Raw genomic sequence first — 24,816 nt, 5'->3', positions numbered from 1 at the left:
AAGTTCATATGTATACCATGAATGAAATGCAAAAAAACACAAAATAAATTTTTTATTTAATGCATATAAGAAAACATCACATCATGAGGCTTACTTTTTTATTTTTTATTAAACTAAACTATGTTTGTTCATGGGTAACCTACAGTACATTGACCTGGGATATTGTTTTGGGCAAAAATTAAAAGTGTATTGCAACAGAGATCAGATGTCATAAATCTCTCTTTCTGAAGGTTGTCTCAGGACTGCATGTCCCAGGGTTGCTGTGGGAGAAGGGTGAGGTGGTTGTGTCGTAGTGTTCTCAGCTCCGTCAGTCGTCCCAGGAGCCTGGCGAAGCGCCGCGGGTCCTGTGCTGTCCCCTGACTATAGCAGCAGCAAGCCCGGGACAGGAGCTCCAAAACAAACTCCTGTAAGTTCTCAACACAGCTCACCGCACGAAGTGATGGCCTGTCTGCTTGGCAACAGGAAACAAAAGGTGGTCATTTGAAACATCCACAGTGGACGTAAGATATTTTCTTTAAATGTGCGAGACTTCGGATTCATTAGCCATTAGCTATTTTCTCTAAAACTGTGTTTTTGACTACGATAATAAATTAAAATAATATGATAACAAATACCAGTTTGCAATATAAAACAGCATAACTGACTGTCTTTGTACAGGTAAAATAATGACACCGGGAGCCTCACACATTCAAGTTACAAATAGCCGGGCCCGTTGTTGCATGAAAATTATGTCATTTGCTTTTCGACCTATAAATGAATGTTCTGAATACAGTTACATCATGTGGAAGTTCACATTGAAATGAGTCACAATTGTGTTAATCATATTGCACAAACCTGAGCACAACACTGCCGTCGCCGTTAGAAGTGCATATTCAGCCTCGGTTACCGCAATAGTCACCATACTGTGGAGGAAATTTACCACAGATCTCAAGAGCTCATCATTCAACCCTGATCAGAGATAAAAATCACAACATTAGCCTAGCATAGACAATCAATTTGATGTATCATCATTATATTGTCTAAAAAGTTGTTGTCGCATAATTGGATTTGTCACTGCATGTGATATTTTCCTACTATGATTATCGCTTTGCATCATAGATCACCTGAGTGTGTCAGTATCCTGTGGCTGTTCCCAGTCTTGGACTCTAAAGTTTTTGCCCAATCTGGATTTGAGTTATTTGAATTTGCTGGGTATAAAGCTGGTGATAGAAAACATCAGTGAGTCATAAATGATCCATAATGTTTTGAGTTGTTGAGAACAAAATAATGCATCTAATCCGCATTAAGACTGTTTCCGGGTCCAAACCTCTACCCTGTTTCAATTGATAATATTAACTCAGCAGACGTTCATTGTGCATTGCACACTTTAAAACTAAGCTTTTAAACACTCACGTTGTCCCGGACACCAATATTTTAATGATTCGTAAAAGATGAATCAGTGTCTGGCCAATTGAAAAGTTGCTAGGAGATTTTTCAGTGGTATTACAGCACATCATGAGTGAATACACTCTTAAAAATAAAGGTAATTTTTTTTCCTGGCATTGATGATTCCATGAAGAACTTTTTACATCCACAGAACCTTTCCATTGCACAAAAGTTTTTTTTATAGTGGAATATATATAGAAAAATATTCTTCACACAGAAAAAAAAAATCTTTTAAGAACTGGGGCCAGTTGCATAAACTGCTTAGACCAGTCAAGTTATTCTTCAAAAAAAATCTTTAAGATTGTTCAATAAAAAATAAAAAAAAGAAATAAAAAAAAGATAGATTGGTCTAATTTGATATTGAAAAATAAGACTACTTAGACCCTTGTCTAACTGCTAGATGGTCAGACTAGTTCTTAAGACACTAACCCCTGGTTTCACAGACCAGGCTCAAGCCTAGTCCCAGACTAAAATGCAAACTAAAGAGCGGTTTCAACTGAAAGCAACTTGCACTGGCATATATTAAAAAAGTGCAATTGTTTTGTCTCTAGATGCACATATGTAAAAAAAAACAAATAATACAAATCTAAGGCATGTTTATAAAACCTACTTAAATATCCTAATTGAACTAAGGCCTAATTCTGTCTTAATCTAAGCTCTGTCTGTGAAACCAGGACTACGTTTATGCAACTGGCCCTGTTGACTGAAAGTGGTTGGACCAAAATGGTTTTTCTATGACATTGTTGCGAAAACCCCCTTTTGTAACCTTTTTTGCAACATATTTATTAACAGTTTGTTGTTTGCTTTTGGGATCTGATAGAGCATTTGGACCCAAAAACGGAGACTCGTGACATCAGACTTAACAAGCAGGTTGTGTGATAATATATGTCATTACCAGTGCTAACACTAGTGGGGTTCTCTGAGAACTGCTGAGCTAAGAGTAGGAACATGACTTCAACTGAAGAGCTGGACAGAAGTGTGTTCTGGTCAGAACTATCCAAAAGCTCAAACCCTAAACAACAGATGACCACAAATTAGTTTTATTTAGACGTGTGTGGGGTGTGATCTGAGAGAAGTTGGAAGAAACTGACCAGGTACACTCCTCAAAAATTGCAAAAGCTTCTCCGTCTGAGGAGGAGTCATATCTGTATTTGTTAAACTTGACCACAGAGGCACCTGGGGAAAGAAATAGAATGATATCTTATATTATGGGCAGTATTTCTATTGCATTGTTAATAAAAAAGAAACAAACTTCTTTGACATACCGGGCAGTGCGTGTTGTCTTGAATTATGTACCTACGATAAGCCTCAACAATTCTATTGAGAATGCATCTCTGCTCTCTGGAGAAACTAGACGAAACCTGCTAACAGTATTTTTGAAGATGAGAAACTTGTTCTGAATTTCTAACACAGGCTTCAAATCTCGATAAATCTCCAATTTAATGCTTGGAAAAGCAAAATAACGCGAGAGGATTTTACCCGTGTGGTGAATCTGCTGGTGGACGAGACGCTTCTGTTTTCAGAGTAGTCATCTTCAGCTCTTCCTGTTGACCCGTTGTGTCCTCTGTTCTTGTAGCCCTTCCTCAGTCTCTTCGACTGGCATTGCACTTCTGTAAGCAGACCTGACAAAAAGGACCAGTAACATCAACTCAACATCCAATTAGACTGTTTTCTGCAAAGCAACATCTGTCTCAGATTCCCAGAAATGACTGACTCAAAGCAACACGTAAAGATTTAAATCAGTCTAGAAGGTTTTACGTCAATCTCACACTCTGCCAGCATCCCGACAGCTCTGCATTTGCGTAGTCTGCAGTCCTGACACTTTCTCCGCATGTACATGTCCATCTCGCAGCTTCCACCACTTTTGCAGCGGTACACAGCCTTTTTAGTCACGCTGCGTCTGAAGAAACCTAAACCAAGAGAGATATACACTACTGTTCAAAAGTTTGGGGTCAGTAAAATGTTTTCAGTGGCTTTGAAAGAAGTCTCTTATCTGCATTTATTTGATCAAAAATACAGTAAAAACAGTAAAATTGTGAAAAATACTTACAATTTAAAAGAAGTTTTCTATTTTAATATAGTTTAAAATGTAATTTATTCCTGTGAAGCAAAGCTGAATTTTCTCCAGTCTTCAGTGTCACATGATCCTTCAGAAATCATTCTAATATGCTGATTTGCTGCTAGAGAAACATGTATTATTGATAATAATGTTAAAAACAGTTGTGCTGCTTAATATTTTTGTGGAAAAAGTTATGCATTTTTTCAGTATTTTGATCAATTTAATGCCTCCTTGCTAAAGTAGTAAGTATTAATTTCTTTCCCAAATAAATAAATTACTAACCTCAAACGTTTGAATGGTAATTTATATACTTAAAATTTCTTGTCCAGGGAAACAGACAATTTTTTTGTGTGACTTGGGGATATATCCAAGCAACTATCAATAGCAAGTAAATCTTGTTTCATTGTTATTGGCTTTTTAAGGGACAAGCTCTTTGATATTACCCCACTCGATTTCCTGTTTTAAAAGGAAATATGTCAACACATCAAAAAAAAAAAAAAACTGCTTGTCAAGCCATTTCACAGAATCTTTTAAATACGGATTTTGTACACTAGTAAATAAATTCAAGAAGTGTATCAATGATTAAAGGGATAATTCACCCAATAATTAAAATTCTCTCATCATTTACTCACCCTCATTCCATCCCCGATGTTTATGACTTTCTTTCTTAAGATAAACACAACTAAGATTTTCAGGAAAATAATCCTGGAATGCAGGATCTGATGCAAGTGAATGGGTGCCGCTTGGTTGACGCAGCGATCATGACGGTAATCCATACAAACCCAGTGGATGAATCAATTTCTTCTAAAGCGAAACTACAGGTTAAATTCTAATATTTGTAACTTTTTTAACTAAATAATTGATGTAGATGTAGATGATAAAATAAAGTTTTTTGGGTGAACTATCCCTTTAATGTTGTCCTTAAATTCAGTACTGCAGTTTTTGAGCAGCCAACCTTTGCATCCCTCACAGGTGAGGGCATTGTAGTGATATCCCGAGGCTTTATCTCCACACACCACACACAGCTCATCCTGGCCTTTTACCCGAGCTCCATGGCCCATCCTGGGCCTTTTCAGCACTGGAAGACCAATAACGCTGCCTCTTGTTGGGCTTTGGACCTCTATCTCGGGCTCACAGATGTACTCAGAGCACTGATGGCTGTAGGGGTACGGCGGGTTGCATGCTTGAACGTTTGGCGCTCCGTACATGGAGAACTGCACATTAACGGGACTGAACGGCTGTTGCCCATAGAGAGGACTTTGTAGATCCGGTTCTTGGTAAGAGCAGCTCAGTGGATCCACAAGAACATCTGCAGTAAGGATAGGAGAACATCTTGATGAATGAAATGATTGAAAATGTTTCATTTTCACATGATTCTTGAATTACCTAATGACTTTTATGAGGCCATTGGGACGTAATAATAAAAAAAAAAACAGAGCAAGACCTTTTGAATCTTTTCTGTCTCTGGAAACAGGATGCAGCTGAAATTACAGTTTTGTTTATGGTTGTTATTTGCTTTGTTGCTTATGGAGGTTTTATAACCGTACAGAATTGAGCCTTCCTGATGTTTTTTCTGTTAGAGGGAAGGTTATGAAGATGGATTTTAGATTTGAGTTCCCCCATAGAGGAATCACGTCACAGTTGGCTGCATTTCTGAAGCACATCTGCACAAGACATTTTTCCCCCATTTTTAATGGACACTTCAGAAATAATTGTGACAATAAGCAAGAAAAAATATTTCACATGAGAATTTTTTTTGTATTTGAGTAAAACACATTTTATCAAACCAATTCCAGCGAATTCATATCTGTTTTTCCATGCCATTCATAAATATCCTTCTGCTGTGTGGTGGTCTCTTTACTGGCCTTCAATTCTGTTTTTCTCACAGATGTTTTATGTCCCGTATCAGCATAACTTTCCGGAGCTAGTATCTGTTTGTAAACCACTGGAGTTCTTCATAAACATTCATGTTGGAGAGAAGCTTTGCTAAAATACTAGCATTGACTGGCTTTGGAGACACCACAGTGAATTAAATGACAAAACGAAACTGAAAATATAACAAAGCACTATTCGGACAGTAATTGTTTCTCAAGGCGATGTCTGTGAAATAATAATTTTGGACATTCAGATGACATTTAATGAATGGGAATGAAGGAGACAAGCCACTGTGAATACGTGATCAGTCACATGACCAACACAACATCAGTGATGGCATCCAGTTTTAAGTAATTATTCATGTAGTTTATTGTAAATAGTTGGCTAAAACATTTGTGCTTCATGCAATTTACAAATCCTTTTTATCAGTGTTCAAACTAACCAGAAAACCCTGGTGTTTGTCAAAAACAAATTGGCTGGGAAATTGTCCAGAGTGGTCAGAGGAAAAATTAGATTTTTTATTTGGACAGCACTAAAAATGCTACTAAAAACGTGCGCACACACACACACACACACAGATTTGAACTTTGTGCTTATGCTAAAATCCACACCAACGTTCATATTTATAAAAATGGTCTTTGAAGTGGAAAGTTTTCAGAAAGTGGCAGAAAGTCAGGAGTACTGCAGGTATAATCTAAGCAATTTTTGCCGCTCGCCATTCTCAAGTAAAGGATTTGGATGTTGACTGGTGCTATTTTATATGTTGATGACATTAAATACAAGGCTTGTTTTTTTTGTGCGTATGTTTGTTCTCTGAATCACACTTACATATTTGAGAAATGATCGTAAGATCAAATGTAGGATGTTTCTACGCAACATAAATGAAGGCTCCACGTGTCCTGGAAAGCTTGATACATATTTTACATGTATGATTTTTTAAATTGCAGTTATAATGCCATAAAAATAGTAGGCTATTATTTTTATACTATTATAGTATTTATTAATATTTTGAATTACCTTTTATTTTTGTATCTTCAATTTTAATTTTAGTTTAAGTAATTTTCTTATGTGCTTTTGTCATTTTTGTTTTCTTTAAATATTTCTATTTAGCTATACTTCAGTTTTAGTCATTTAAGTACTTCAACTTCAGTTTACTAGGCAATATTGGTAATTTTTTTTTAGTTTTTCATCTTTATCATCTTATTTATTTTATTTTAGTTCAGCGTTTAGCTTTAATTTAAGAGTTATTTCAGTTACCTAAACAAATTATATAAATTATACAAATTATATTATATTATACACTGCCCAGCCAAGATAAAAAAAGTTGCTGTTTGGATTTAAATAGGCAAAAGCTTAAGAGTCTATGATTGGATCATTATTGCAGTGATTTTTATGTTACTATCATGTTATATGTTTGGCAACAGTTCTTCTAACCCTAATTGATGGAGTGTGTAGCTTTTCTTAAACAACCATGTAGGAAGACACATCATGGCCATATTCCAGGATGACAATGCCCAGATTCATCAGGCTCAAATTGTGAAAGAATGGTTGGGAGGGAGCATGAAGAATTATTTTCACACATGAATGAGTCCTGACCTTAAATTCATTGAAAGTCTTTGGGATGTGCTGGAGTAGACTTTACAGACTGTGGACTCCTGCATTGTCAATACAGGATATTGACCAAAAAATGATGCACCTCTTGATGGAAATAAATGTTGTGATGTTATTTCCATCTAGATCTTGTATTGACAAGCTACACACTCAACCAATTATGGTTAGAAGAACGGTTGCCAAACATATAACATGCTAGAAACATAATCACTGCAATAATGTTCCAGAATCTCTATTGGTGACTTCACCATTGAGGTGGTGGAGAATTACACGTACCTCGGCTCTACTATTTCCAGCAATCTTTCCCTGGAAGCTGAGTTGAACATACAGATTGGAAAGGCAGCAACATCAATGGCTCGCTTTGCAAAGAGGGTCTGGGTTAACTCCATGTTAACAATCAACACCAAGATGAAGGTTTATCAAGCCTGCGTACTTAACACACTGCTCTACAGCAGCAAAACGTGGACTCTATATTCCTACCAAGAACGCAGACTCAATGTCTTCCATCTACATCATTTAAGAAGGATTTTGGGCATCTCCTGGCAGGACCACGTTCCAAACAAATATGTTCTCGCACAGGCGGCGTTACCTAGTATGTTTGCTTTACTGTGACGTCTGTGTTGGTTCGGTCATGTCAGCCGCATGAACACCGGCCGAATGCCTAAAGACCTGCTGTACAGCGAACCTGCCACTGGCTCCAGGCCAGAAGGTAGGCCTGTACTCCGCTATAAAGATGTGTGTAAACAAGACCTAAGGACGAGCAACATCAATCCAGGCGACTTGGAAGAAGCAGCCATATAATGCGATGGATGGAGGCTCGCCGTATAACTAGGCATCGAAAGAGTAGAGAGCACCAGTGGGTAGAGAGTAGAGAGCGCAGACGACAGAGAACAGACCCAACATACACAGAGACAGGCAGGATCTTCACTTGCAGTAATTGCAACAGAACATGTATTTCAGGAATCAGGCTCTAGTCGCAGCAGGCGATGTAACTCAAATGTCTAGTGACCCCAAGACGCAGATTCCATTGTCTTTCGAGACAGAAGGATGCAATCAGAATAATCCAATCACAGACTCTTAAGAATGTGCCTATATAATTCTTAACAGCAACTTTCTTTTGTCCGGGCAGTGTATAAATATATTGATTTCTATAATAAAGTGAAATCTTACCATAGTACTGCGGCGGCTCTGTGATGTCAAACTGGTCTGATGCGGAGAGGTAGCCTCCGACTGACATGCTTATCTCAGGATCTGTGCCCTCTCTCATCTGATCAGTTGGATTCTTGCTCTTCACAGAGAATATCTGGATCTATAAAAGAGCACAAAAACTTTCATTCACCCTACTTGAGGATCGTAATCCACTGCCTTCAAACATTTCTTCAGCAAGCGCTCCAACCCCAGAGAAATATGAGCTATTTTAGGCATTCACTGTCACGAAAAGGTTATGACAGAACACAGTGAAGGCTGCAGAGATCTCAGTCTGTGCTCCTCTGGGGTTTTGAGAGGATCTGAAGAGCATTGACTGTGAGAATAAAACGTGAGATGAGGCCCATGTGTCCGAACAGCTGCTCTGGCACGAGTTTCACAGAAAAGGCCTCACAAAGAGTAGTCTGTCCCAATCACTCTCAACAGGTTTGACCTAAACTCGCACCTTTGACCAGTGACTCAAAAGAAGACCTGCAACACACTTTAAAGAGCCATATTGGATCCAAAACTAGTATAAAATGTTTTTAAATGAACTGTTTTGGCTTTTTACTTGACGCCCACTGGAAGCAATTTTCTTACCCAGAAACTGGTGCAGGATTACGTTGAATTATTCATTCAGAAGACACTTAGAAGCAATTAATGGAAGTAGAAGTGATTAATCCAAAGGATAAAACAAGTGCTACCATTCTGAATATCAGTAAGTACCATAGCACAAATGCTACAGCAGAAGTGTTAAATGCATTTGTTTTTCGCAAAAAAAAAAGCCTATATAGTTAAATGCAAGTTACTCATTTTAGTATTAGCTGGATACATAAGCTTTCTAAAAGCTTTTAACACGTATCATTTGTGAACACATCAGGCACACAAAAATCACAGTCATCATTTAGAGATTTATATTGCATGTTCATGGACAAGTATGCAATATGGGTTGCTGTGTGAACAGACTAGTTACAAAAACATTTTCAGTTTCATTTATGTTACAAGACGTATTGTTTATGTTCACGTGGATGGTGGAGAAGTGAACGAAAATGCTTTGTTTTACACCATTGCTAGAACATAGTGGTGATCTGAATTTTAGTCAATGTTCACAACAATGCAGATTTTTGTCTGCAACAATAAACAGCAGATACAGTAATATTTGGCACAGGTTTTAGTTACATGCTGTGAAATACTGCAAATATATGAGTGACAACATGTATTATGTATATACTTTTCAAAAGTTTTTGCTGTTGGTAAGATTTTTTTAAATGTTTTAAAAGATGTCTCTTTTGCTCACCAAGGCAGCATTTATTTGAATAAAAACAGTAATATTGTGAAATAATACTCCAATTTTTATCACTTTTTATCTATTAATGCTTTGAACAATCATCCAAAGTTCAAACATCACCTGCATGACACATGAGTTCTCAGAAACTCTATAATGCTCAATATTTTAATTTCCAGAACCTTATACTAAATTCTTTTTAATGCTGAGGACAAAATAAATAAATACGTGACTGATCATGCACTATTCAATATCTTTCAAATATTCACCTATGTTCTCTGAACTATTATTCCTTCTGTTCTCATTCACTTTGACTTTGTGTTCTTTGTGGCAATGTGGGTCGCTCTCTGTTTCCCAAGAGGAATGACAGAGTGACATCCAGCTCATCTCCAGAGCTTTAGGGAGTGTTTATACATGCAGTGTTTGCCACGGCTCTGTTTGTCATGCAGTTAATCTTTGACATTGAAAAGATTGAGGACTGCAGGACTCTAACCTTCCCACCCGATATACTTTAGACCCCTTGAAGGGGGCGGGCTTTCCTGAAAAACCCTTAAATTATGACATGGATGCTCACACGTACCCTCTCGTATCCTGCTTGTTGCGCTGACATAGAACATCCTCTATGGCGTTATTGTGGTAGCATCTCAAAGAGGCTGACCTCGGTTTCGCAGTGTCGAAATTTAGATATCATTAGTGCCTCTGAGACCCAAGGGAGGGAAATTTTTGCTATCACTCCCATGCCATCCATCACAATGACTGTGGGTTCTTTACTTCAAAAAAATGTGCACGATTAACAAAACGACCTTCTTTAAACCCCATGGATGGTTTCATCCCAGATGAGGTTAGAGGGAGCAAAACTCCAATGAGTTTGAACACTCATTCATTTTTCACAGTTTTCCCAAGAGCATAAATAGCAACTACATAAATAAACATGCCTTTAGTGTATCATAACAATTGTTGACTCAGAAAAATAAGGGTTTCAAAAAGATTTTTTTTTTTCACAGCGTTGCTATAGAACAGGGGTTTCCAATCTTTAGACTATGGACCCCCAAATATGATCATCCTCATGTGAGGAATATATTTTCATATATAAATGTATACTATGAACGTCTAAACTTATTTGGAAAATATTTCTGTTTCTGTCAACGACATTTACTTTTTTTCTACTTACTAAAACACTGTACTTAGATTATTATTATACTTTTTTTTATCTATTTATTTATTTATTTAAATCAACGTTTTTATTTATCAAATTACAGAGCCCCTAAAGAAAGGGATATGGTGGTGGAATAAAAATATATTTAAAAACTTTTGCGTTCCACTGACAAACTTTGCGTTCGCTCACAAAACGTTTGTGTTCCCTTGACAAACTTTGCATTCACTTGCAAAACATTTCTGTTCCCCTGAGAAACTTTGCGTTCGCTTGCAAAACGTTTGCGTTCGCTCAGAAAAAGTTTCTGTTCCCCTGACAAACTTTGAGTTCGCTCGCAAAACTTTGCGTTCCCCTGAGAAACTTTGCGTACGCTCTTAAAACTTTGCGTTCCCCTGAGAAACTTTGCGTACGCTCTTAAAACTTTGCGTTCCCCTGAGAAACTTTGCGTACTCTCTCAAAACTTTGCGTTCCCCTGAGAAACTTTGCGTACGCTCTCAAAACTTTGCGTTCCCCTGAGAAAATGCAGTATGTGTTTGCTCGCAAAACATTGTTTTCTCTGGGAAACACAAACATTTTGCGAGAGAGTGCAAAAGCATTGACATATAATTCCTCCCATCTCATATTTTTGTCTCTTTAGGGGCTCCGTATCAAATTGTGTATAATTTAAATACAGTTTTTTATTTATTTTAAATCAAAAGCATTAGCTAAATAATTTATTTTCATAATGTTTTTCTTTTACATTTTTCACGGACCCCCTAGACCCCTGTTTGAAAACCCCTGCAATAGAAGAACCATTTTTGGTTCCTAAAATAACCTTTTTAGTGAACAGTTCTCAAAAGAACCCTTTTTTGTCTTAGTGTGAAGAACCTTTTTCCACTTTAAAGCACCTTTTGTGGAATGGAAAGGTTCCATGGATGTTAAAGGTTCTTCATGGAACCTTTGATGCCTATAAATAACCTTTATTTTTAAGAGTGTTGAATGAAGGTTTTGCGTGAGAAGCCCTCATGGGAGAACAGTTTCCATTAGAAGATGGTGAACCATCATGTTATACATCTAGAAACATCCACAAAGCACTGCATCCACTGTTTTTGCCAGCATATCTTCGTTTATCCATCTGTTATGTTATTTGATGTTAGCTATCTGCTTGTAGCCAGGCTGTGTTTACAGATTTAAGCAGGAAACAGGACTCTTGGATTAGACGGCCTTGTGCAGGGACAGTTTGGGGGGTTTTGGACTAAAGTCCAGAAGTGCTTGTAATGTTTTGAATGTAGGTGATCACGACAGACTGACGTAAGGCTGGTCAACTCAACTATCTCAATGGTATCTGCATAGATAACACAATTGAAGCAGTCTATTCTATTAAAAACAGTCTATATTGATCAAATGGCAACTTCTCTTTGACTTCTGTCAGTGGTGTTGACTTCTGTGTAGGAGCTCACAGACAGAATGTCTAAATGACTGCTCAACAAATGCCAACATTTCAAACATTCTTAAGTTGTCTGTTGGATTTATAATGTTGGGAAACAGAACTGTCATGTTCACATTGACCCAACAAACCCAAGAACTAAAGATAATGATGTTTGTTGTGTGAGAGTGAACTAGACAAAAAACAAAAAAAACAGTTACTTAGCAAAGGAAGTTGGAAAGGTATAACGTGAAGGATTCATGGACCTTTGTTCAACTCAACAAAATATCTTTCTCACTTAAAGAGATATTTTATGCATTGTGTTATTGTTGAATGTTTAGTCTAAATACGCTACTGTTAAAAAGTTTAGGGTCAGTAATATTTTATTTTAAATAAATGTATAATGTTTTTCAACAAAGACATTTAATTGGCCAAAAATTACAGTAAAGACTTTTACATTGTTACATAAGGTTTCTATTTCAAATAAACACTGTTCTTTTGAACTTTCTATTCATCAAAGAATCATGAAAAATATTGGTCACAGTTTCCACAAAAATATTAAGCAGCACAATGGTTTTTAACATTGATAATAATCAGAAATGTTTCTTGAGCAGCAAATCAGCATATTAGAATGATTTCTGAAGGATCATGTGACACTGAAGACTGGAGTAATGATGCTGAAAATTCAGCTTTGCTTCACAGGAATAAATTACTTTTTAAAAATATATTTAAATAGAAAAGAGTTCTTTTAAACTGTAATGATATTTTACAATATTACCGTTTTCACTGTATTTTTGATCAAATAAATGTAACCTCAGTGAGCATAAGAGATTTTTATAAATAAAATAAAGAAATCTTATATACTCCAAAAAATTGAATGGTAGACTACATAAAAAAATTATAAATATTAATATATTAACTAATCAAAATTATTCCTCTCAATATAGGCCTGATACATGCACACATTCACTCATAGTTTTATTATTACTAATATCCACATTTTAGAAAAATAGAAAGTCATCAACAGTGAATTGAACACAAATGGTAGTATGAGAAAATGTCACACTTAACAAATAAAAACTCATATATTTTGAACCAACTTCATGAGGTGCATCTTAGGATGCTTTTTAAACAAAGCAGACTTCATGTATGCTGGACACTTACTGGCTGCTTTTCCTTTACGATGCGGTCCAAACAATCCTTTATAAATATAGTTTGTTTTTGTTTTTTAATTCTTGTGAAGAAATTCGGTAGCACTTTATTTTAAGGTGACAGTTACACGTTACTACATGTACTTACTATAGTAATAACGGTAAATTATGCATAATTGCTAAACTTATTAACTTAACCAAACCCTAACCATAACTCTATAGTAAGTACGTGTAGTTAATTAATATTACTCACTTATTTGAATAAGTACAATATAACTACGTCACCTTAAAATAAAGTGTAACTAGAAATTCCTATGCAAGTATTGATATTTTAAGCATTTAACGATCCTTTCGACTGGTACAGTTTCTAGAGAAAACAGATTTTGTGTACTCACCAGTGCTGATGTTGCGTGTGCTGGATCTCAGCTTGATGTGCCTCTTGCATTTGTGATGTTGACAGCAGTTCAGCCCCTGACGTCCAACACTTGCCAAGCACACACTGGAACACACATGCGCAAAACAAACAGTGCGTCCCTCCAACACAAACCATTAATTCAAACACACCAATATGTGTGTGAGTTTAAAGACGGGGGCACACAAAGTCGATAATACACAAAAAAGGACAGTTTAACACTGTCCTGCAACCGTGATGAGGGCAACGAGAGCTTTGAAGATCAACCTCACTGTCAGCGTAAAAGTTAGGAATGGATAGCTAAAAGTTTGAACCTGTTGAACAAAATCTGAGAGGGCCGTGGTGGGAGCGAGGAGCTGTTTAAGTGAAATAATGAGTGATTTCTGGACATGCACTACATGAAACAGTGGGCTCATTAGAACATTCCCAGCAGCCCAGTGTTTATAAACAGCCCTAGTTCATCTAACTGATGGATGAGCGCTCACTATCTCTCCGTTCTTCCTGCCGCTCAGAGAACGTACTTGCTCAGCCCGGGTTTCACAACCACCCCGACTAACTCCCACGTGTCACTACACAATTCAGCTGGACGCACGCAACTCAAGATCCCCTTATCTGTCTCTCTCTCTCTCACACACACACACAGAGAGAGAGAGAGAGACCCCAAACTCTCTTCTGCTCCATGGGTGGGCCCTTTATGTCCTTAACTGGGGGCAGAGGGGACATTCTGCGGGTTGCAGATCCATCCCTAATGCTCTTAACTCACAGGATACTAATGACAGCGACTGTTGTAATGAGGAAAAACAACATAGATGTGTTTTTCCAGGAACAACAGGGCTGCTGATATGAACCATGGGGTAGAATGAGGAGCCATGGTTCTTCCTGAAATGAAAAAAATGTGCCAGAGATTCAAGTTTTGAAAACTAGTGAGTTGAGTACATAGGCAGTATTTAAAGGAAGCATTAGCACAAAAGCCACGCACAGGTTGTTCCGAAAGGTAGGCAGCACAATAACACAGCCTTTAGAAAAAACCTTCTTTTAGCCAAATTCAAAGGCAGCATCTCACATATGCATATATGAAATATCAAAACTCCAAATATGCAAGGGGGTAATCTTTCAGCCGAAACTGAAGCTTCCCCGGGGGCCGCCATTGATTAGCAGACCATCACCTGCTGTTAGCATTCCATTGACTCCCATTCATTTTGGCGTCACTTTGACAGCGAATAACTTTACATCTGAGGCGTTTAAAGACTCCATTTGTCCCATATTTCAATACAAGCATTTGAGTCAAATTTATGCAATATGTCAAACCTTTAACCTGCAGGGGGAAAATATAAACCAGCGGCAAGAGTGTAAAAAACTTTTTTGCTGCTGTGTAATTTTCTATACAGTATACATACTTTGTGTGAGGAGACACGTGCCAGGAGATCAGTGTTGTTATTATTAACTAAAACTATTAATAATCATTTTCATTCAATTTAAATAAAGCTGAAAAAAAAAAAAAATTGATGAAAACAAATAAGGTGCTTTAGCAACTAACTGAAATAAAATACGTTTGTTCAAGTACTAAAATGACTAAAACTGAATCAAAAATTAAAAATGACAAAAGCGCATAGAAAAATTACTAAAACCAAAATTACAATGAAATCTGAAAATGTAGAAATAAAAGCAAATTCAAAGTACTAATAATTACTATAGTAGAATATGAATAATACTAAAATAACATTGATGGAGTGTCACGTGTCAGTGCTTGTTTGGACTTTCAGTTTGTGTTGTGATTGGTTCCTCTTTTCCTTTGTTCTTTTCCCGCCACTCCTTCGTTTCTATGGTTACTGTCATTTTCAGTTCAGTTGCATCACCTGTTTAGTCAATCATTGTCATTATGAGTAATTTAACTTTTTTTATTTCCTCTAAACCTTTATAAAATAGTATTCCATACAACCACAAATACATACATGACATTGGCTTTTATTGAAATTTTACTCAATTATTTTGGTAAGTTTAATTCAAACAATCAAGTAAGATTTTCAGAGATTTTATTAAGTTAATAAAGTTAAATATTTCTGTAATATTTACTAAGCCACAGAATATTTTTAGAGTGTAGTAGGTTTAAAACAAACTCCATCTAAATGTGGATTTTGAAGGTTTTATTTGATGATGATGATACAGTCCTCCCTCAAATGTGAAACTAAGTCCATGTCAGTCACCATCAGTTATTGTGTGTGTGTGTGTGTGTGTACATGCATAGCAATAATAATATTAATGTATTTGATTAAAACATTAAGGCAATTCAGTATTCTGATGCTTGGTTGTGTGAAGCTAAAAAGTTATTTAGTGAATATTTGTGTTGATTTTAAAGTGTTATGTATTCTGATAACACCAAAATAATTAAAATGATGTTGTGCCTTGTGCAAAAATAAACAAATTATTAGTAAAACACGCCCCTCTGCTTGATGCAGTTATTTAGGTTATTCTAAATATATACTTGAAACTAGTAGCATAGAAAATGTTTTCAAAACATGCACATTGTGGAATGGTTTGCTTTGCTGCTCTATAAACCTAGTGAATACTAAGGAGACCATGGTTTCTGTGTGAACTGATTATTTTGTAGACATCTTTTGAAAATGAAACAATTGCGTGAGTTTGAGGAAGATAAAATTAACTTTTAATTTTTAACTTTTAATTAAAATTAATTTTTTAAAAAGGAAGTCAGAGTTGCGTTAATATATATACTTTTTTGTTAAAAAAAAAAAAAAAAAAAACGTAATTATGAGAAGTACCCTTTATCGTACTTCACAGTACGTCTGTGCACATCCCTGGTCATCTGTATCACCTGTGTTCTGTTAATCAGTGTCATCTGTGTTTGTATTTAAGTTCTGTCTGTTCAGTCAGTCGTTGTCCGATCTCCGTTAAATTTAGTTTGTGTTGCTACCTGTTCTGCTGTCCTGTTTAATTAAATTAAACCTTCGAATTAAAAATATATCCTCGTCTCCGTCTGCCTTCCTGCAACCCACCGTGACATGGAGATTGTTTAAGTTTCCATTTCATTTACTGCCTTAGAAGACAATAGGGCAACCTACTAGGTTTCTGAACAGATCCTTTATTTATAACAAGCACCATTAAAACACCTGTACTGAGAACGTGAAAATCGCGCGTTTAAATAACTTTAAATCTACCCTACAATAGATCATTTATTTGGAAATAAGAATTACCATTGAGATTCATCAAGATTCTCCAGGGGATGAACTTGACCTTTGGCCTCCAAATCGAAATGCTTCTTCAACAGTGGGTACCAGTGATGCGGCAATCCACCGTCAACTCACATTCAGCTCTGCCTGCATTTCGTTATTGCTTTATTATACTGTGCAAACTCTATATTCTATACCCTAATCCTAAACCTATCCACCTCAAAATCTTTCTGCTTTTTCACATTTTCAAAAAACATTTAGGATGATTTATAAGCTATTTTCAACATAGGGACCAAAAAACGTCCCCACAAGGATTTTGGATATTGCCATTTTTGTGGGGACATTTTGTCGCAATAACATAGGGCTTACCTAAACACCACACACACACCAACACACACAAAGAAACAGTTCAAGCAAGTTTGGCCTCAGAAAAACATTAATCTTTAGTGAATGTTGTGCTGTGATAGAGAACGAGAACAAAAGTCAAATAAGACTTAAAAATAAGAACTTCAATAAAAGAAGTTACCAAGTGACTGAAAGGTGCAGTGCAAAATCAAATCAAAGGCAACAATATAAAGATTAAAAACATCTTTACAATAGTAAAACATTTCTATAATAGATTACATGTAAACAGCCTATCATTACAGTACACAGATTGACCGCAGCTCATTTTCCCAGTTCTTTCTCAGTCAAGACTGATAGAGCTGCCAAATGCAACGTTTATTCTACTGTACAAAAGAAAATGTACATGATTTCATGCATTGGTTAAAACATTTTTTTTTTTTAACTATTAGAAGAAAAAAAACGTCTGTCAGCTGTGGCTGTGGAAATGTGATGCTCAAGAAACATCTCCAGCATTTCATCCAATCACAGCAGGAATGTGAATAGTTCAGTCTTGGAGGAGTGCAGCAGTCTCTTCATTTCCATCTGCAGAAACCCGAGGAGATTTGCTGTACATCATGAACTGCACGGATATCTGAAGAAAAGCGTTAAGGCAAAAAAGCAGATTAATTTTCAAACTATCCTGAATGAATTTAAAGGGGTCATCGAATGCCCATTTTTCACAAGGGGCTACGATTCTTTAGGGTCTTTGTGTAAAGTTTGTAACATACTTTGGTTAAAATTCCTCAATGGTTGTGTAAAACAACTCCCTTTTTACCTCCTCAAAAACTCTTGTCTCTTTAAATGATAATGAGCAACTGCTCAGCCCACCCCTCTCTTCCATGGAACATGTGACACAAGACAAGTAAAGTGCTGCCATGGCAACCTGTCTTGGTGGACAGTATACAAATGGCTGAGGGCGGAAATATGCAAATACGGGACAGTCTGTCAGTGGTCGTGGGCGAAGCATGAGCAATACGTCATCATATTTCTCAGAAAATATGATATGAAAATATAAAATTTTTCATTGAATGGTGGTTGTGTCCACACACTGCAAAGACACATTTATATGCAAACACCATATAAGTGAATTTTGCATCCGATGACCCCTTTAAACAACAAGGCTCAGTGCTCAGGGGATTCTGACAAATGTGCTTCACATGAAAGGAAGTCACATGACTTCAGAAATGTAGTTGGATGCTTTGGCAACGATCAGAGTTTTGTCAATATACGTGACCTCAAGTGATCCAGAACGTCAAACACACAATGACTCAGACATTTATGCAATGTTGTCTATAATATCAGTCACGTGACCTTTGACTGCATGTTCTCAAAACAAATTTTTTTTCAATTAATCAATTTATGCATTTTTCCCAACACAGTTAAACCTGATGCATTGTGTAAAACATTAATCCATTATTCAATTATTAAAATAAAACATTTATATATTCAAATATATTAAAAGATACTAAAATAAATCCTGCTTTAAGAGCATTATGACTTTTTGTATGGAATTTTTCTCACAACATTTCATGAGCCCGTTTACTCCATATTCCATTTCACATCTTTTTGTGGCTGTAGGTCCATGAGGACTGTGTTCAATGATCCTCTCCCAGCTCAGTGGCTTAAAAGGATACGATAAGGTCCAGTGAGAGCGTTCCCAGGCTGCCGATGAGCCAGGGGAGGTGGTGCACGAGGTAGCTGGTCTCTCCCTGCCCTGGATCTGGGTTCTTTATTATCACACTGATGCCATATGTTGTGTTTCCCAGAATTACCAGAGCAAACAGGAAAAAAGATACGCCCTCTGTTGACTTCCTTCGATACTGCAATACAGCAAGATATATTTACATTACACTAAAGCTACACGTTCAGACTGCAGGTAAATGTAGCCTAAATCTGATGGGGTTTTTTTGCTCTTATGTGACTCGGATCTGTTTTTCTCATGACAGAGTGAACAGCACAAACCACATGGAATCTGATTTCAACTCCGATTTGGGCCACTTCCATAATGTGGTTCTAAATCCAATACAGGTCAGATGATTTGCAATGCAACCTCAATCTGAACAGTCATATCGGAATTCAAGAGACTTTTACATCACTCTAGAGCAACATGCGTCACAATTCTGTTCACGGGAGTCACTTTAGGTATCACACATACCCGAAGTTATCAAGACTGTTGTGAAAGGTGTCAGTTAAAATAATTACAGTGACAAATATACAAGCAAAACGTGGGCTTGCATCATAAATGTTTAAATATTCTGCTCTTTTTTCACATTCTTCTCTTTGTTTTTTATATTGGCTGTGCATAAATTCGCTGACTTCTACGGCAGATCACACTATAAGCGCGTAATCGTTTACTTTATGTTCTTCGTGTTTACTTCCATATGTCAGCGTGCTGTTTGAAGTCTTTTTCGTTCTTTTGCGCATGCTGGTCAGTTCAGGACCTGGCCTGATACTGATACTGGCCACATTTAAAACCACAATGTGAACAGCTATACAAAAAAAAAAAAAAAAAATCTGATCCGAGCAATAAATTGGATTTGAGCACTAAGGCTCGCAGTGTGAATGTAGCTTAAGAAGCAACATATGTATATATTTAATTTAAAGATTCATGCTACGTATGCATTCAGATATGTATGAAATAATACTTGTAGCTGTATTAAAAGCATACATCAAATTACACTTTTGATGCCAATGTTTTTTTAAGTTGCCAGCCAGCAGGAGCCATGTTGTATCATATTCACAAAACTTTCATGGCCCACAAAATATTCTGTTGTATGAATATGTAAATAATAAGTTATTCTATATTTAATTTTGACCATGGCTTATCTTGCAAAGAAAAAAGAAAAAATGAAGACGATGTGTGTGAAGCAAGTGGTGGTTTGTTGTTGTCGTTCTAATTGCGTCATCAGGTTCTGCGCTCCTATTGGTTTTAGATTTGACGGTTGTCGTAGGAGAAGTCGCACTACAGGACACTGCCAGAATTTCGTCAGAGGTTCATTTTAAATCACAATGGTCATTAATCGGCTGTCGGTAAACATGTCAAACTAGTGATCAAAGTCTTCCGATTTTGGCCAAGGATCAGAGGAATCTTAGGATTCGCAAAATTTGTCTCAGCCAAATCGTGACCAAAATCATACAGTGTGCAGCGATTTAATAGTCCTAAAAAAATAGACTATATATATTTTGCTAAAACAGAAGAAAACTATAAATCAATTAAAATGTCTTTCTTTTAATTATGGGGTAAAATATGACCTGGACATGTTCTTAATAGATTATGTGAGAATCAACATCAATGTAAAACTTACATTAGTGTACATCTGTGGCAATCTGGAGCATAAATAGAGTACTGAAGATAAAGAGCCGATGGTAAAGCCTATAATCTCCTTTGTTGAGAAGGGCTGAAAAACATGAAAACATTAAGTCCCAAACCAATGCTGAAACCACGGAAATGAATTAAGTGCAACTCAACTCAATGATAAAAGCAACTCTAGTTACCTGCACCGAACCATTGTCCCCCTCCACGGCCAGCAGTGCCCGACCCTTGAACCCCACGGGAATCTGATCCTCTAGGGCAGAGCCAGGGAGGCTAAGGAGGGAAGATGTAATTCCCAGAAGACACAGCATACTGACTGCATTTAGCAATGCACTGTTACTCTCTACAGAGGAGAAAGACAGTTCCATGAATCAGTGTTTCAGGCATCAGCACAATCTTATAACAGACTGTGAAGGCCGAGGGTCAAGGAGGAATATACAGTAGAGACGTTCTCGAGCAGGGTTATTGTTAACTAAAGCTATTAAAAATCAGTTCTGGGAATTTAAATGAAGCTGAAATAAAATAAAATGTAAATATTACATTAAAAATGAATGAAAGCGAGGCATGTCCTTGAAAGCAATTACATATAGCCTACTCACAACACATTCAACCAACATTACAAGTCTCAAGTAAGGCATGATTCCAACTCACCCCTAGATGCTTTATTCTTTAGTTTATAATACATGTACATAAACAGCATTAGCGTGTCTGCCAGGACGTAGTACACTGCAGTGTATTTCTAAAGGAGAAACAAGGGGATGAAGAATATAAAATAATAATATAACCAGGCTTTACTTTAAACTACATCTGAATTAAGATTAGGGTGATTTTCTTGAATCTAAATATTAATTAATTTAGCAGAGATTTTATCCAAAGCAACAAATGAAAAACGTGACAATTGTTCCTCACCTGTAATGGAAGTTGATCGGCTAAGAACGATCCAATAAGATTACACGAGTCACCTGCCAGCCACAATAACAGAAACCAAATAGACAGAGCGCTGTCCATATTCCCTGTCTTGCAGGAGTTGTAGTATTGCCTACAGTAACAGACAGTATGATCTCATTATATCTTATCATGTACAAAATGTCACTTTACACTACCGTTCAAAAGTTTGGGGTCTGTAAGAATTTATTTGATGATTTTGAAATTAGTCTCTTATGCTCACCAAGGCTACATTTATTTGGTACAAACATACAATAAAAAAGAATTTTGTTAAATATTATTACACAGTTTAAAAACTGTTTTCTGTTTGAATTAAAATGTAATTTATTCCTGTGATGATAAAGCTCATTTCTCCAGTCTTCAGTGTCACATGATCCTTCAAAAATCAATCTAATGTCCTGATTTGCTGCTCAAGAAAGATTTCTTATTATTATGAATGTTGTAAACTGTGCTGCTTAATATTTCTGTGGAAACCATGATGTGTTTTTTTTTTAGGATTCTTTGATGAATAGAAAGTTCAAAAGAACAGCATTTGTACTAAATAGAAATGGTCTTTACTGTCTTTACTTTTGATTAATTCAATACATCCTTGCTGAATAAAAGTATTAATTTCCTTTTGAATAGCAGTGTATGAGTGTTCAAAATTATCGCTGTGCCTGAATTAACATTTTATTTCTAATATGGCAAAACTGAGGCATACACAGAGCAACATCATCCTCTTATAAGAGTTGGCGTACTTACGGTAGTGAGGACACCATGAAGCAAACTATTGACAGCAATCCCAGAACTACACTGGCAACGTCCCTGGGACCCTGGGCACATTCCCCAAGTCCATACCAAATCCACTCGATCCCATTTGGGCAGAGAGAGCTGAAGTTTCCATCACCACCGAGCACAAGCCCGTCCGACATCACTTGAAAAACAGCAGTAATGAAACATAACAGAAATTAAAAATCCACCTAATTTGCATGTTCTTCTGAAAACAGATGTGTTGTTGATACGGCAAGCGTAACAGTGAGTGCAGTGCTGTTAAAACACTTATAGCTGAAGCTGAAGACATTACAAATAAATACAAATACATTTAGCGCATTACCTGTGGTGTAGATCTTCAGCTGCTGAGGTAGAATTGTAGAAGTATGTGGATCTTATGCCGCAGTCACCTAGAGAAGAAAACAAACAAGTCGTCAAAACAATGAGGACATCGCTTAGCGCTGTGATTGGATGGTTGAAGCGCGACGTCACCATACACTAAAGCAGCGCCAGAGTGGTATAGACAAGTTCACACGCCTCGCTCTAGTGATGGGAAGTCCGACTCGTTTTTTGCGAATACTTTCTTTTGAACAGTTCGTTTGACAGTTCGGTTAAAATAACGATTCAGCTTTATTTTGCGTCGTGACGTAAATGCATCACGTGTTTCATGAAACACAAACGTTCATTTAGAGCTGTTAGGCCTTTATCACACTTCCGCGTTCGATAAAGGCCTATTATGTTCTGTTACTGTGGAATTACATTAAACAATAATAATTGTTCTAAAAATTAGCACCATCTTGCTTTAATTTTCTTTTCTTTTTTTGCGTTTTATAATATATATAAGCATTGTTTCTATATGCTTTGATAAAACTCATGTAATTAAGAGCCAAACATTGGTATCATTTCAACTGCTGATGTATTAAAGTAACTGAAGAACCGCTCAAATGATTCAGATTCGTGATCGAATCATTCAGATAAGTTTTGTGAACCGGTTCATTTGAATAATCCATTCAAAATGTTCAGCAGTTTAAACCCTTCAGTGTGCAAGTAGCTTGTCGTTTTCGCAATCACCGATTAAGGAAAGAAACTAAAGTCTCACTATGATTTGATGCTTAAAAAACATCTAATAAACAATGTATGATGCTTAACCTTTGTAACAACAAATATGTACAGGTCATTTTCCCACTGAATTTGCTTTGGTCGGGGAGTGTCAAACAAAGAGGCACTACATGGTGATCAACATGTCTCACATTTTCACAAAACGGTGTGAAATGAATTGTTTTTTGTAGCAGTACACTGTTGATTAACTGTTGCGTCCAGAGCCTCGAGCTCTGTGTAAATGAACATTTCTAAAATAAGTTACGTGTGTTTAAAGAAAAAAAGTATAGGTGTTCTTAACAAAAAAAAAAAAAAAATCAGTTTAAAGGTTTTCTTTACCTTGTCAAAGCCTCCAGACTCAAACAGCTCCGCTCATATCAGCTGATCATCACGCCTGACTTCACAACTGCCCATTCAGCAAAACGTGACGCAAAAAAACGATTTCTTACGAGTATAAAACCTACAGTAATGGAGTCATGTCTGTTTACACGAGTGTATAGGGCGCCGAATGTATAAAATTAAGAGGTGAAGATTTCTAGTTGTCACCATTTTTGCTCCATCGAGCATTTCTCATCGTAGGTTCGTTTTTAAGCTATCATAGAAATAACTTAAAAGTCTTGACTACATTAAGCTGTTCACTGTTATTGCCCAGGAAACAAGATACAATACAAAATACACTGACTGAACACAGGTTTTTGCATTTGTGGAAACATGTCTAAATGAATTAAGTTTCCATAAATATCAAACCATTCTGAAATGTGACAAAGTAAATTTAGTATTTACAGCTTGCCCCAATCTGACACCTAAAAAAATACCTGACATGAAACAGTTTAACCTTTTAGTTCAAATCTACCTTCATTATATAGTAGAATTGTCTGAATGTATGTCAATGTGATTTTGTTGCAATCACTTGGTGAAAATATGATAGTAATTCTAGTTTGAAGAATACATTTCACAAAATATATTCTATTTTAAAAGGGTTTTTATCATTTTAAAAAGATAAATTTAAACTGTGTTAATTTATTCTACTAAAAAAAAACTAATTTAATATTTTAAAATTCTTCCTTCAACATTTAAAGGCAGGGTAGGTAGAAATGGTCTAAAAATTTTATTTTTCAAATTTGTTTAAACTTTATGTACATATCAATACATAATTAAAATGTAAGTACTCTGAAAAAGAAAGTATCAAAATCGAGTGTCTGTAGACCTCTCACGACTGTTTTAAAGACATCTCATTATTTCCATTCACTCCACCCCCTCATTTCTGTGCTTCTTCCAAAGCCACGCCCCCAAAACACATGAACGCGCGACTCCGACCGCTGAGCTAGAGGACGCATTATTTACCTGAGACAAGCGGAGGGGAAGGGGCATTTTTTTGCCTGGTTTGCCTTCACTAACTGCATATGCCGGTACTGTAAATTTAGATTGCTCTTTCTCTGCCATTGTTTTGGTATTCCTAGGTTCAGTGCCTTCTTCTTCTTCTTCGATAGATTTTATTGGCAGCTTGCAAACATAGTGCATTACCGCCATCTACTGGACGGAGGTGTGATCAGGTTCCGTGCCTCTCGCACTCCTCAAAT

At 36.6% G+C, this 24,816-nt stretch overlaps 2 protein-coding genes across 4 annotated transcripts; both read right to left on the bottom strand.

The window, feature by feature from the left end:
• Positions 1–37: 37 nt before the first annotated feature.
• On the bottom strand, positions 38–13,686 carry nr1h5 (nuclear receptor subfamily 1, group H, member 5). The gene is given in 12 exon segments (XM_084087884.1): positions 38–448; positions 835–948; positions 1,104–1,199; positions 2,321–2,437; positions 2,517–2,601; positions 2,691–2,786; positions 2,905–3,047; positions 3,184–3,186; positions 3,189–3,335; positions 4,440–4,793; positions 8,141–8,279; positions 13,545–13,686. Coding segments are annotated over 11 exon segments (1,464 nt in total). The 5' UTR covers positions 8,238–8,279; positions 13,545–13,686; the 3' UTR covers positions 38–236.
• A 3,478-nt stretch (positions 13,687–17,164) lies between these two features.
• slc66a1 (solute carrier family 66 member 1) lies at positions 17,165–23,683 on the bottom strand. Of its 3 annotated transcripts, none has more exons than XM_084087382.1 (9): positions 23,576–23,683; positions 22,482–22,548; positions 22,130–22,301; positions 21,353–21,482; positions 21,095–21,182; positions 20,626–20,786; positions 20,436–20,528; positions 18,765–18,950; positions 17,165–17,722 (listed from the first exon to the last, which is right to left on the bottom strand). In XM_084087382.1, the coding sequence occupies exons 3-9, from the start codon at positions 22,297–22,299 to the stop codon at positions 17,636–17,638; spliced, it is 915 nt and encodes a 304-aa protein (XP_083943508.1). In that variant the 5' UTR covers positions 22,300–22,301; positions 22,482–22,548; positions 23,576–23,683; the 3' UTR covers positions 17,165–17,635. The 3 variants fall into 3 exon arrangements, with proteins under 3 accessions (XP_083943508.1, XP_083943509.1, XP_083943507.1); XM_084087383.1 differs by lacking the exon at positions 23,576–23,683 and adding an exon at positions 22,636–22,787; XM_084087381.1 differs by lacking the exon at positions 23,576–23,683 and having other exon boundaries at positions 22,482–22,616.
• Between the last annotated feature and the right edge of the window lie 1,133 nt (positions 23,684–24,816).

Source organism: Abramis brama (genome assembly GCF_963993115.1).
Source record: "Abramis brama genome assembly, chromosome: 16".
Taxonomy (NCBI): domain Eukaryota; kingdom Metazoa; phylum Chordata; class Actinopteri; order Cypriniformes; family Leuciscidae; genus Abramis; species Abramis brama.
This window is presented reverse-complemented; position numbering and strand designations above follow the sequence as displayed.